The sequence below is a fragment of the Equus asinus genome, chromosome 2, assembly GCF_041296235.1.
Source record: "Equus asinus isolate D_3611 breed Donkey chromosome 2, EquAss-T2T_v2, whole genome shotgun sequence".
Taxonomy (NCBI): domain Eukaryota; kingdom Metazoa; phylum Chordata; class Mammalia; order Perissodactyla; family Equidae; genus Equus; species Equus asinus.
The window spans coordinates 88,337,455-88,351,436 of NC_091791.1; the positions used below are offsets into that span (position 1 = coordinate 88,337,455).

The following is a 13,982-nucleotide window of genomic DNA, read 5'->3' on the forward strand; positions in this document are numbered from 1 at the left end:
GATACTGTACAACAGCATTCTGGAAAATAGGAAGAACACCTTCTTTTTATTCCCATCTTATTAAATTCAATTCAGAATCCCCACAGGCCCCCTGAACCCTCTCCTGATTTCCCCACCATCAAAACTGGTCATTGCTTTTTGCAGACTCCCAAAGCATTGAAATCTGCCTGTGTTTGGCACTGATCTCATTCTGCTTGGAATGGGACCAAGGCTAGCTTCATGGGCCCATGATCTGTGCACTTGTACAGGGCCCAGACTCAGAAGGGCCCCAGGCTTGGGCTCTTTTGTTACCCTCTTGAAATTCTTGGTAATTTTTGAATGAGACCCTCATTCGTATTTTGTGGAGACCCCAAACATCATGTAGCTGGTTCTAAGTTGGGTGCAGTGGTTTACATATTAGGTCCCCCCTGAACCATGCACTCCAGGGCCCCTAGTCATGTGAATGTCCATGTGCCCTCTTCGATGGACCCCTCAGCCAACCCAGCAGAATATACACTCAGTACATGTTTGTGGATTGAACCAAAAATGACAAACAAGGAAATGAAAAAATACCAGCCTATGAGAATGTCCATTCTTGAAATTTCTAGAACAAAGTCCCTTTGGATGTTGGAGCCCATTTTGCTAAATAGAGGAATCTGAGGAGGGTGGAACGTCAAGCGCACAAACCAGCTGGCATTTCGCTCTTCTTACCTATGCTTCCTGTATGGATAGGGTCTAATTCTTGAAGTACAGAAAAGGAAGAAGAACCTCCTTAATTTAATCCGTACACTGAAAATGGATTCTTTTATTTCAAACAAATAAAAAGGCAAGTACCTCCTCTGGGCTAGGAGAATTTTCCAGGGCTTCCCAGAGAATTTTAAGACAAGTCAACTTCAGTGTTTTGTAATGTTCAATAGGCCACTCGACAGGATTTGGGGAATTTCTTTTTCAAGTAATCAAACATGGTTTGTACTAGGATAAATATGATCAAGAAAAAGGACAAGAGCAAAGTGTAATATCGCATAGTCCTCTCTTCCTCTACAATCAACATAGCTGCATTAATACGAGATAACAGTTGTAGGCAGTATGATGCCAAGGCCCTGGGGATGCACAATACACACACACTGCCACACAGAGAGAGAAAATGCACATATGCAGAGAAATCTAACATATTTTCAAACCTTGGACTTTGAGAAAAGGATTTAAATAAGCTTAATTTAATTTCTTTTTACTACTGTTTCTTACACAAATGTGCTTACGGACATCATTTTATATCATAAATTTTGTATGTATTTTTTTTTCTGCAAGCAAAATGATTCCTGGCTTGCATGATACAATTTCTTATATATTTTTCAATTCTAAGATTGCATTTATCAAATGTTAATACTTCTGAAATCTGCCTACAATATAAAATCAATATGGATACATAATGTTGGAGTCTTCTGTCGCCAAAATTAAATCAATGAGGTCTCTTACAACCTGAGAAGTGTGGAAATAAGGTCAATTATTATTTCATGATCATTCTAGATGTTCAGTCACATGGACAGGTTTGAGAACAATCTACTATGCTATCAAACATTGCATATAATTTGGATAGTCAGATAAACAACAAGATTATATCGACCTCAATCAAGGGTCCCTCTTCAGCTTTCTTTTCTGCATTGACCACTGCGGGCCACGGAAGCCAGCAAGCAGCTCTCACCTTCTCGTACTGAGCAGCAACAGACAGTGCATGAGACACAGCAGGAAGCTGGCGTTGGAATTGTAGGTGGCAAAGACAATGTCCCAGTGCTCCTGCAGAAAGCCCAGGATGCTGAGCAGGCTGAGGCATTCGGAGAGGGCCTGCTGAGGCTTGGACAGGCAGTAAAGAATGACTTTATTTAAGCTGCTGTATAACGCACTGATGACGGTGTCCCTCTGAGAAGAGGGGTTCTCGATGACCTGTGTCATAAAAGAAACACACACACACACTTGTGAACACTTCGCAATTTTAGATAATGACCCAGTTAGCAGTGGAAATGATACAATCAAAAAGTGACATCATCTAAGATTCAAATAGGACTAGTGTCACCTACCTTTGAGCTTCTATTTAAGTGAATGATCAGTAAAGACAATTTGGACATTTGGATTTACCAAAAACTTTCATAAAATAAAAGTTTACCATGACCATATTATGGAAAATAGACGTGGGGACCAGAAATTTCTGAAATACTGGTGACACGGTTGACACTCAGTTTAGAAGAACAGGCTATCAATAATGTTGAATTTTTTAAATGTGCCATTATTAATAATAATCATCATGTATAGACTGTTTACAATATTCCAGGTATCGTGCTAAGCATTTTGGCATTGATTTGCATAGATTTACATATATTGCCTCATTGAAACATTGTAACAACATCATGAAATAGACACTAAGATTATTCCTTTTTAGAGATATGGAGGCTGAGGGTCAGAGAGATTAGACGGTCAGCAAGGGTCAGACACTTGAGCCATGCTCCTAACCACCCTGTCATCAAGAGGAAGAGGGAGTCCTGTGGATTTTAGCATGTGAGAAACAGACGGGGAAGGCAGAAAGTCTTGATTTATAGCCTAAACACTGACTGCTCCATCCATCTGTTTGGCTTCATCACTAGTAGATAAATAAGTCCTGGAGATCTAATGCACAGCACAGTGATCACAGAAAACAGTCCTGTGTTATAAACTTCAAAGTTGCTAAGAAGCTAGATCTTAGTTATTCCCACCACAAAAAAGAAATGATAATTAAGTGACGATAGTAGTGTTATCAAGCACTATGGTGGCGATCATATTGCAACCTATAAATGTATCAAGTCAACACATCGTGCACCTTAAACTTACATGATATTATACGCCAATTGTAGCTCAACAAAAATAAATAAAAAATTTTAAAGAGAAAAGAATTTATCGAACAAAAATTATGTGCAAAATGTTTCAGTCTGTTAGAAAGCCTATTGTGACTTCTCAATTCCTTTCTTAAGAATTTTATAGATAATGCAAGTATTTATACTAATGAAGTCAAGTTTTATTTAAATCTGCTGGAGTCTGGGGTTCATGTTTTTATCATCACCCTCTCTTGCTTGTCAGATGGGCTACATTTTTCAAACTGAGGTTAGGTGTTGTTGGAGTCACAGGCGGTGAGCAGGAGAGAAGGCAGGTGGATGTGGGCAGAACTGAGAGTCTGTGGGGCCAGCACCCCCTGAAGACACCTCAGCTCCCAGAGCACCCACTCTCTTGTGTTAGCGCTGAGTGTTTGCTTTGACTCCTGGGGAGCTGCTATGAATGTTTGTGTCTCCCCACATTCACGTGAGGAAACCTTAAGCCCCTATGTGATGGTATTTGGAGAAGGGGTCTTGTGAGATAATTAGGTCCTGAGGACGGAGACTCCATGATGGGCGAGCTCGCTTCCTGTCTCTCTCCGTCGTGTGAGGCTACAAAGAGAAGACGGCCATCTGCAACCCAGGAAGAGAGCCCTCACTGAACACCAGATCTGCTGCACCTTGATCTTGAACTTCCCAGCCTCTAGAGCTGTGAGAAATAAATGTCTGCTGTGAAGTGGCACCATCCAGGGTATTCTGATCTAGCAGCATGAACTGACTGAGACAGGAGACCAGCAGCTACTTCCCTTCTCAACACGACCTCCCAAGAACTTGATTTTAATGTCCTCAGAGCTGACAAGGGACATTCCTCCCCTCTTGGAGTTATAACCAAAGAAGCCTACGAATACATTCTTTTCAGCCTTGCCTAGAGCTGCACACAGCCAGACTGACTGTCACCCTAGGAATTGTGTTGAGGCCCAGTCCTGGGGTCTGCGGGTGACTCCACAGACAGAAGGTGCTGGGGCCCAGATGTCACTCTCCCTATGAGGCGTGACGAGCAAGGAGAGGGGCTTCCTGGAGTCCGCTGCAGAGGACACACCGACAGCTGCCGGCAGGCGTTGGCGGACGGAGACCTGACCTTGGCAAGAGAAAATGCCTCCAGCAATCACAGTGTCCCCCTGGCTGAGGCCACCTCAGCCAGAGTGAGCGTCTCATACGGGGAGGGTCCGAGGAAAGAGTGAACGGCTGCTTGTTGGGAAAGGTTTCCAGAATGAAATGGGAGGCGAGGACCAAAAAAGTGTTCAGCTCCAGAATTTTGAGGTTGTGTGATTCTCTGTGTATGTACACGTGTACAACAAGAATGTGGACACCTGTACACACACACACACTTGCATCTAAGCGTGTATCATAGGCATGCGTTTGTGTGTAGATCTATCTGAAGAGAGAGCACGTGCAAGAATAATAGACTCTTGCCTCGATGTCAGGAACGCCCAGATATGATGGAGGTGGATACTGAAGAAGAAAATGAAATAGGCCTTTTGGAGATAAAGACCTTTGTGGCCCTTTGTTAATGAGGAATAACAATAACTAACATTAAACCAACAATCACAATAAAAATGCAAAGGGGATGTGTAGGGTCTAGGAGGGGACAGAGCTCAGGTGCCAGCGTGGGGAGCTGCAGCTCCCAACAGCTGAGATGCATCTCAGGTGGCCTGAGATGAGAGCCGGGCCGGGCACCCACAGCCGCCAGGTGTTGCCTGGGCTGTAAAGGTCCTCCTTCCTCCCACCCACCTCAGGTTCTGTTTCAGGAAGTACAGCAGGTCAGTCTGGGCCAACTGGACGGTAGCCAGCAGTGTGTCATCCAGACACTTGGTGGGTCCGCAAGAGCACCCTTACCACCACGGCCAGCCTGGGGTTCTTACCACCATGATGTGCTCCGTGATGAAGAGAAGGATGTGTCTGGGGTCTGCTGAGAACATCCCACTATACAGCTTCTCCACCAGCTTCTGGGTGAAGTGGGAGATGTTGGTGAGAGAAGGAGCAGCAGCAGCTTCTGTGTTTGGCTGAAGCTCTTTACTGCCTGGGGACGGGGGTGGTGAGGAAACAGACAGAATCTGAGAAATCATCAGAATCTGAATGGCCTTCTCCCCACAACAGTCTCCAAGCCCCTCTTGGTAACCAAACACATCTTACTAACCTCTGTGGACCCCATTGTAACCCTCTGTATACCACATTGTTCCAAAGATGGGGTCTTATACACAGCAGGTGCCCATTGAACACACACATTCATTCAGAGTAAATTGATTTTGAACAATCTGGTCAGTGATATAAACCAAGTGGGGAGAAGGCAAGCGAGGGGCAGCATTTCTTCCAGTGGCCGTTTGGAAGGAGGGCAGAGGAGAACTTAAGGCATAGGGTAAATGGGAAGGCTGTCGTGGTGACCCTAGGATGGCTGCCACATGGGGCAGAGGATAAAGCTGTGATATCGATCGTCTGCTGTGCACAATGAGCCACTGTGCTCAGACGGGGATGCGATGACCTCAGCTAAGCCTTACAACAACCCTCCAAGTTAGCCACGGTTGTCGTCCTCACTCACAGCTCAGGCACCTGCCAGAGTCACACCGCTGTCCAGTGACAGAGCCAAGATTGGACGTGGGACCCCCGAGCTCACGCTTTTCACTGCTCTACTGTCTCCCACACTTCAGACACTCCACGAGAAGGACCACAAGTCAGGGTTTCCGCATTGAGGGGCAAGGAGGAATCCAGAAGACGAGTGACGTCACTGAGGATTCTGTGGCTCAGAAACCACAGAAAGGACTTTGTCTAATCTTGTTGGGAAGTACAGATGCCCTGGAACTAGAGGTTCTGAAGGAAGCTGCAGTCTGAATTCTTAGGGGCAACCGCAGCATCGTCCTCCAAGGTCATCTGTTTAAGGAACATCTGCTGTGCCCAGGCACAGGGACAAAGAATGAGACACCGAGCAGAAGAACGTGAAATTCCAGCTGGCGTCTTGACTTCCCCCATGGGAAGAGGACTCGATTCGACTAAAGCTGGAGGAGAACTGATCTGAGCTCAGGGGGCAGAGGGCCCTTCTGTCTCCGAATGGCCCGAGGATGACAGAGGCGTCATGGAAAGCAGCAGCATGCCGTCCCTGGGGTCAGTGAGCTCGTGTCATGGACTCGGAGGAACAGACGTGCAGATGGAAGGCTGCTTCTCTCCGCTCCTAATCCCAGCCCTAACACTCCTCTATGGGGCTGCGGGCAGTGGCTGGTGGGCGTGCTGGGTTTCCTGCTCTGCCATCAGTAGCTTCGTGTCATAAACAACAAGGAGCAAGCCCCCCCGACTCACCTCTGCACGCCTGTGTGTTGCCTCCACTCATCACGTGAAATATTTCCATGGTGGAAAGCAGGACCTCAGTCTGGAAGTCTCGCTTCTGCTGGCCGGTGGCATTGTCCGGAGAAGCCTGGAAGCACACCCATGCCTAAGACGGCAGCCGCACGGCCGTCTTGTCCACCCAGTGCCCATTGGGTCCCCTTCCTGGCCCGTGTGCTAACGCCACAGATGCTGGGGGTGTGGGCTGCCAACTACCCACAGCTACCCCTTGTCCAGGGCACTGCCCTCTGCTGCCCAAGCTGCCTCACTCAGGGAGGAATGCCTACTTCCCAGGGCGAGGAGACAAGTAGGGGGGCCCCTGGTGAATGACCTCCTGGCAGGTGCCCCAAGGTGGGGCCAACTCTGGGATGCAGATAGCGCACCAGTGCCCCCTTAGGGCCAGGCTATGGCTGAGACCATTTCCTGGCTGGCTTCCCCCTTGTCTTCCTCGCCATCCCTTCTCTGCTTCTCCCGAGAGCACTGCCCCCAAGAAATCACTTCCACAAAATCTGTGCCTCAGGCTCTTCTTCAGAGACCTGGCTAAGACCTCCCCTTGCTCATCTGTTCTCTGCTGCTTGGAGAGTTTCGGCTCTGCCAGGGCCTGCGGTCCCCAGGCCTCCCTCCCACCACCTCGCTGCAGTCTCGGGAGACCTTCTCCAACACCGGACAGCTGGGAGACCTTCTCCACCACCGGCCAGCTGGCATCTGCAGGCCGCGGGTCTCCCTGGGCACAGCCCACCCTCGTGGTGCCCGCGCCCTCCCGGGCTGCTCCCACAGCACAAGGCCCAACGACTTCCTTTCCAACCCACCTCCAGGAGCACCTCTAGCGGCAGCCACTGCTTGGGGCTGGGAGCCGCTAGCAAAAGCTCCCTCAAGAGTCGCTGCGTGAACTCCCTCAGCTGCTTCCGGGTGGGATGAGACTCAGCAGGAGCCTGTAGACCCTCGGCAGCACTGTCGCCTTCGGCTGCAGCCCCGGGACCACTGTCGTCCTGGGAAGACTCAGGCACGGACCCCTCAAAGACAAGAGAGCCCCAGCGTGAGTGGCCTTCCCTGCTCTTTCAGCCTCAGCACTCTTTTGGGTCCACCTCTGAGGTGCGCACAGGCGGGATTCTCATCACACACATTAACATGGAAGGAAACTGAGACTCCCAGGAGGTGGGCGACTTGCCCAGAGTCCCATGGCTCATAAAGTGGGCTGCTGTGGTCTGCAAACCTCAGAGGTGTGGGCAGATGTTGAGCACAGAGCAGACAGGCCTGCGGTGCTCAGCGATGAGGCCCAGGATGTGGCCTGGGCAAGTCACCTCCCTCCTTGGAGACCAGCTCCCCCCAGTCAGATGGCGATGACAGAAGGATCTCACAAACGTGTATGAGGACCCACGGAGAGAAGAGTGCACATGGCAATAACTGGCCCCGGGATAAGGTCAAGAAAGCCGGTCCCCACCTGCTGGTGTTGCCCTTGCCTTTCTGCCTGCCCCACTCTGCTGATGTTGGAAGACAGGACCCTCAGGTGAAAGGGGACAAGCAAGACTTCAGAGAACCCGGGCAGCCATGTCCTTGCAGCCTTGGCCCTCACTTCCTGTTTTCATATTGATAAAAACACTGGGGGACAAATGAGACCGGGGTCATTAGCCCAGAGACGTCCAGGAGGAGAGGGAGATGCTGGGAGGCCGAATGACACGCCCAAGGACACGCGGCCGGGGCCTCCGGACTCCAGGCCCGCAAACTGTTCATGTGCATTCATCTGTCGGCGCCTCCCTTTGCTCATTCATAAAATTAATGCAGCCGTTCTTAATTAAGCCATAAAATGAATTTAATGGCACCTAGGGAGGTGGTGACTGCATTAATTAGCTCCATGCGGCCTTGGCTGGAAAGATGCCATATACATTCACAGCAAATAGAAGGCTTTTGGCCACCAGCCTTCGGTGTGAACACAGTCTATCACATTTTCTGGGAGCAAAGGCCTTTTGGAGCTGAGCTGACTGGCAGCCAGGAGGAGGCAAGCAGGTGTGGCGATAAGGGCTTTGGAACGGGAGCCAGGAGCCCCAAGAGAGGGCCTGGCCCACCCGCAGCTCATCAGCTGGGGAGGTGACTTTGGCCCAGCCTCTCCCCCAGGCGGGAGCTTTGAGCGTGGGGAGGAGGAGGCCTGGGTCAGAGTGTGCTCTGCAGCTGCTGGCGGGCAGCCGGCCGGAACCCCAGTTCAGCAGATGGCGAGGCTGGTCCCCAGCTGCAGGGGCTGAGGTGGCGATCTGGGCTGAGAATGTCAGGCCACGGACCTCAGGGCCCTGGTCCCCTCCAGAAAGCCCACTCGGAGGGATGCTGAGGGGCAGCCTATAGGATTGTCCTTCCCCCCTGCCTGGCCGGGGGGCGCCTGGCCTCCGTGTGGGGTCCCAGCCCTGACCCCTCCAGCGCTGCCCGCACTGCCTGCCTCTGCTCTTTGCTATGTCTTTTTCTTTTCATCTTACTGTCCTAGTATGTTACTTTAGTTGTTTAACCCATCGAGCCATTTTCTCTTTTGGCAAATCTTCTACTCTTTGTATTTAGTCTTTTTATCAAAGCTAATTACTCTTAAATTTCATTTGGCCGTTCAATTTTATCTTAAACTGACTGTGATGAAGAGGACACGGGCTTTGGGGTGAGAGAGTGAGGTTCAAATCTCGGGTCTGTCACTCAGGAATCACGGAAACTGGTGCGTTGCATTCTCTCAACCATCCTGTGAGACAGGCCTCACCGTGCCCCAACCCGGGGACCAGGTCAGCCGCCCTTCCCTCTCCGAATCGCACTTCTGCCCTGTCTGCCCGCCGCCACCTGCCCCGGGGGCCTGCAGGTTACGGGAAGTGGCAGGCGCAGGGCCGTTGTGGGTGTCCATACATGGAGGCCACCACCATGAACACACTTCTAGAAAAGATGAGCTGAAAGGCACGTTCGCTAGTTTATTTGGTTGTTTAGCACACAATGATGGAGCAAACAGCCTCTAAGCCTCGCCTCACCGTCGTGTGCCTTTCTGACACGCTCCTTTAGCTGCAGCTCTCGACTTGCAACAGATGTCACCCTCTCGTTCTCCCTGCCTGGCCTCAGCTTCCTACTCCACTAGGCTGGGGCGACAAGCGGACTTCCGCCCTGCCCTTTCTGCCCTCCTATACCTGCCCTTCACACGGCCCTCACCGCCTCCTCTCAGCTGCCAGATGCTCCCAGCCCACTGAGTCCCCTTGACCCGCTGGTTCTCCATCTCAAACTCACTCACGGCTCTTCCCACGGCCCCCTCCCCACCCCCACTCTCACACCTTGTCCTCAAGACCCGGCGGTCCCCCTGCCCTCACAGCCTCGGCTCGGCTGGCTCTAAGCCGTGCCTGGGTGAACCCTCTGATGAAGAGGAGTCCCAGATTATGACCTTGAGACCAGGATGAGGCCCTGAGACAAAAGACAGGACCGTCTTCCAGGCCCAGCCTCCCGTGCGGGCTGCACCGGCCACAGGCTTCCTGGCATGGAATTTGCTGTTTCCCGTGATCAGTGCGTGGATATTCCACATAGAATTGGACTAGATCTACCATCAAATTTCTCATTCCTGAGATGCCTAACAACTCAAAAAATGATTGAAATCTCAGAGCTGAAAACGACCTCAAGCTGCACCTAAGCCAAGAAAAGGAAAAATTACTCACGTTGTTTACTCAATGTTTCAGCCAAATTGCCTTAAAACGTATTTTAATCTTGGGGAGTGGGGAGGAAGTTTGCCCTTCGTCCTTGGAGGAGGACAACATGACGCTCACCCCTGCTCTCACGGAGGCAGGGCGGTGGCATGTCCTACCTTGTGGCTTCCCAGGGGGAAGGTGACTGCGGCCAAGGTCTGGAGGAACTCCGGGGCCCGCCAGGCTGGGTCCTGGGGGTAGGTGCTGTGCACGAGGCCCAGGAACTGTAGCACGCTGGCCGGGAACGTCCGCTCCCAGGCGTCGTCTCCAGGACCTGTCACGGGCTGAGGGCACATTTCATGAGAGGCGGTGCAAGGGAGCACGACTGGGCTGCAAAGGAGCCAGAGGGTTTGAAATCTGGGGGGAAGACCTCATTTCTGAGACTCTCAACAAGACATCTTATTGCAAGACACCTAAGACAATGCATTAGCCCTCGACACTGGTCATCCTTTGGGGAAGGGTTTAATGCACGCAGGCGTTGTTCGAAGGGCTTCACACATATTCCTCTTCTCATCTCACAGACCCTCTGAGGTGGGTTCTATGTTCACCCCTATGTTACAGATGGGAAGACAGAGGCACAGAGACGTTAAGTAGCTTACCAAAGGTCACCCAGCAGGTAAAGGGCAGAGCCAGAAATTGAACCCAGACAATCCGGCTGCAAAGTCTGGCTCTTCCCCATACCATCACCTAGGGATTAGACACAGCCTCTGTGCTCAAGGAACTTGCCAATCAGGGTCAAGTCCAGCCTTCCTCAGCCCAGTGCTAATGCTCCCAGCTGTGGCCTCTGCCCTGGCTGACACCTGGACAAAGCCTGTCTGAGGCTGGCAGGGCTGGAAGCCCCTACCCACCAGCCAGGGCTCTGGAAGGAATCATGTTGCACTAGGCTGACACCCAGTGCCCTGAGGAGACCTGGGGACCTGTTTGCCCCCTAACCTGGCCCTGGCCACATGGCTGAACCTCCACCCCGGCTGCACACTAGTGTCCCACTGAAGCCTGGCTCTCCGGACCAGCCGCACCCAGTCACTCTGTCTGGAGACAGGCTCCAGCTGCTGCCTGACGTCCTGCTCTGTCCTGAATAAACAGTCTGGAACTTGAAAATTGATCAGCCTTAACATCAGGCTTCGTCCGTGCACAGCCACACCCCTGCGGATGTTACAGGTGGACGTCAGGTGTTCCTCTGGCCAGTTACTCAGCCCCAGCCCCTCCCATCCATGGCTTTCTCATTTCCCCACCTGCCTGCCTCGAGTCCTGGCCCATGGGCATGAGTTAGGACATCCTGTTTACCAGGTACATAACTAGTGCCTGGAACAGAGCCTCGTACTAGAAAAGATAAAGCTAACTGTAGCAAGAAAGGTAATATGCACGGGGCAATCAGAGAGCAGGTCAAAATCTCATTCGCAGCGCCCCAGGAGGCTCCGGACAGGGCTGAGCAGGCAGGCAGGGAGAAGCTGCTTCTGAAGTCACCTGCTTCTGGTTTCTCCAGCAGGTTCTTACAGCACCATATGAGATTCACGGGCGAGGACCTCAGGGCGGAGTTCTGCGAGATTTTTCTGGTTTTTTTTCTGCCTGGTTCAAACCTTGCCTGTGCCACCTACTGACTGTGTTGCTTGGATCCCCCGTCACCTCAAGTCCCAACTCCATAAACCCAGGATCGTACCATGACCTGTTTCATAAGGTTGTCACGAGGATTAAAATGAGACCTCTTAGTGCTTCAGGCTTATTTTCACAGTGACTAGCACGGGGTGAACGCAGAAGAAGCAGGGAGGAAAGCTCAGACACAGAGAGCTCGCACCTTTTGGAAGAGGAGTTCGGATTTGACGCACTGAGCACCAGGAGCCCCTGCAGGCTCTTAGGCACGGCGGTGACCTAGAGGGTCACGTTAATGCCACACACACAGGCCTCCACCAGGCCCTCTCTCTGTGACCTTGCCCAAGTGAGTTAACCTCCAGTGTCTACATTTGCACAATGGACATAATACTGTCTGTTCCAGAGGATAGTTGCACACAGCAGAACCGCTAACGCCTAAAAGACTGACAGTGCCAAACACTGGCCAGGACGTGGAGCAGCTAGAACCCTTCCAAAAGAAGAGCTGGTGAGCATAAACCGGCACTTCCACTTCGCAGCGTACTCGGCAATATCTATTAAAGCAAGTCCTGTGTGTAGCTTGTGACCCACAATTTCACTCCTGGGTAGATTTCCAACAGAAACAAGTATGTATGTCCACCAAAAGATACACACATAGTGGCTTTATTCGTAATATTTCCAGATGGAAGCGAGCCAGAAGGGATAAATAAATAGTGATTATCACAATAAACTATTACTCAACAATAAAAAAGAATGAGCTACTGATATACACAACAATGGGAGTGAAACCCACAAGCAACGATGAGTGAAAGAAGCCCGATGCCACAGAATACAGACTGTGTGATTCCATTTATACCAAGTTCAAGAACGGGCGAACTCAGCTATGGTGACCACTGGGCAAGGGGACAGTATCAGACAAAGCACAGTTCCAAGCAAAAAATAAAACAGACAAAATAAAATTAGCTGAGAAAGATGTGTTAGAGTAATGCACCACAATTAAGCTTCTGGCCTTTCTCTCTATTCTCCCAGTTTGGGCCTTTTATATTTTGATGCTGATCTGTTGTATTCGGTAAATGATGCTTTCATGACAGATCCTTTCATGGAACCAAAACAATGTCTTTGAATGACTTTTCTTGTGTTAGATCCCAGAAGATTGTGTCTTGTTTTCTGACTCAGTCTAAGAGTCATATCTGTAATCTACCAGTTAACCATTTGGTGTTTAATATTATAATGTACATGTTCAGACTTATGTTTTGACTTCTCTCAGCACACTATGTATTTTCTTTATTTTAAATGCTTTCATGTTATTCCTTCTGTTTGCTTTTTTAAAATAACATCAATTGAGTAGAAAGCTAACAAACTCCTGATACCACAACAGAAAATAGACATTTTTTCAGCACCCCAAAATTAATTGCACAATAGGCCTACAATGGAATCATGAATAAGTTTCGCAAAGATGGAAAGTGTACAGGTCAAGCGTTCTGACTGGATAAAACAGAACTGGAAACAGATAACAATGAAAAAACAAAAAGTTCAACCACATGGACGCTGAAAAACACGAGCCAAAAAGGTCTTTAAAATTGCAATCACAGAAACTCTGGAAAACAAGAAAAAACTGAAGATGCCAAATATCAAAATCTTAGAATTAGCCAGAAAAAAATACCAGGAGAATGAGAAATATACCCAAAGTTGGTTGTTTAAATAAATACACATCTTCAGCTCCTCAAGTAGTGGGAGGGGTGGGGTCAAGAGAGAACATGAACTTACAAATTAAGAACAAAAGGAGGGAAATAATCACACAGAAAATTAAGTGAATTAAAAGAGACCATTTATGCAAACTAAATGGGAAGATTTTTAAAAATATCAATTGCCTAAACTAGATCAAAGAGACATTTAAAAGCCTAAATAGGCAATAATGGAAAAAATTCAGGCCAAAGAAATTTCATTGGAACAATTTAAATAATATAAGAATTATGGACCTAACATCTTGAATACAAAGAAAGACGAGCAGGCTTTTTTTAATAAAGCTAGCAAAATACTGATATCAAAACCCAACAAAGACGCAACTACAGCCTAATATCACTTATAAATATTCAGGCAAAATCATAAAATATGACAAACAGAATAAGAAAATATGCTAAAAGAATAAGAACAGTGACTGAGATCTTTGCAAGAACATGAGAAAATTGACATAATTCAATAGGCGGTTAAAAGAAAAAAAGTATAAAGGCATATGATCATCTCATTATATACTAAAAGAGTATTTAATAGAAATTAAATACATTCTTGCTTTAAAAAAGAGCAGGTGTAATCTGTACTTTCTTAGCATAATCACACACACACACACAAAGTTGGCAAAAGATTCAAACAGGCCATTCACAGTAAAACAAATAGAAATGGTTAATAAGCATGTAAAAAATGACATCAACCTCAGTAGTGATAAATGCAAAAGGACTCACTAGCAAATCACCAGTTTGGCCGTGTTGTTGCGGCTGTGAGGACTTCTGTACAAGATGGCGGATGCTCG

General features: G+C 49.0%; 1 protein-coding gene across 8 annotated transcripts in view; it reads right to left on the reverse strand.

Moving 5' to 3' along the window:
* WDFY4 (WDFY family member 4) overlaps positions 1-13,982 on the reverse strand; it is a 301,742-nt gene that overhangs the window by 152,867 nt on the left and 134,893 nt on the right. For all 8 annotated transcript variants that reach the window (XM_070493267.1, XM_070493276.1, XM_070493259.1 and 5 more), the window contains 5 exons: positions 9,991-10,155; positions 6,998-7,201; positions 6,165-6,279; positions 4,739-4,896; positions 1,682-1,920 (listed from right to left, as the gene is read on the reverse strand). In XM_070493267.1, the coding sequence (XP_070349368.1) occupies positions 1,682-1,920; positions 4,739-4,896; positions 6,165-6,279; positions 6,998-7,201; positions 9,991-10,155 (881 nt within the window). The remainder of the gene's footprint in view (positions 1-1,681; positions 1,921-4,738; positions 4,897-6,164; positions 6,280-6,997; positions 7,202-9,990; positions 10,156-13,982) is intronic.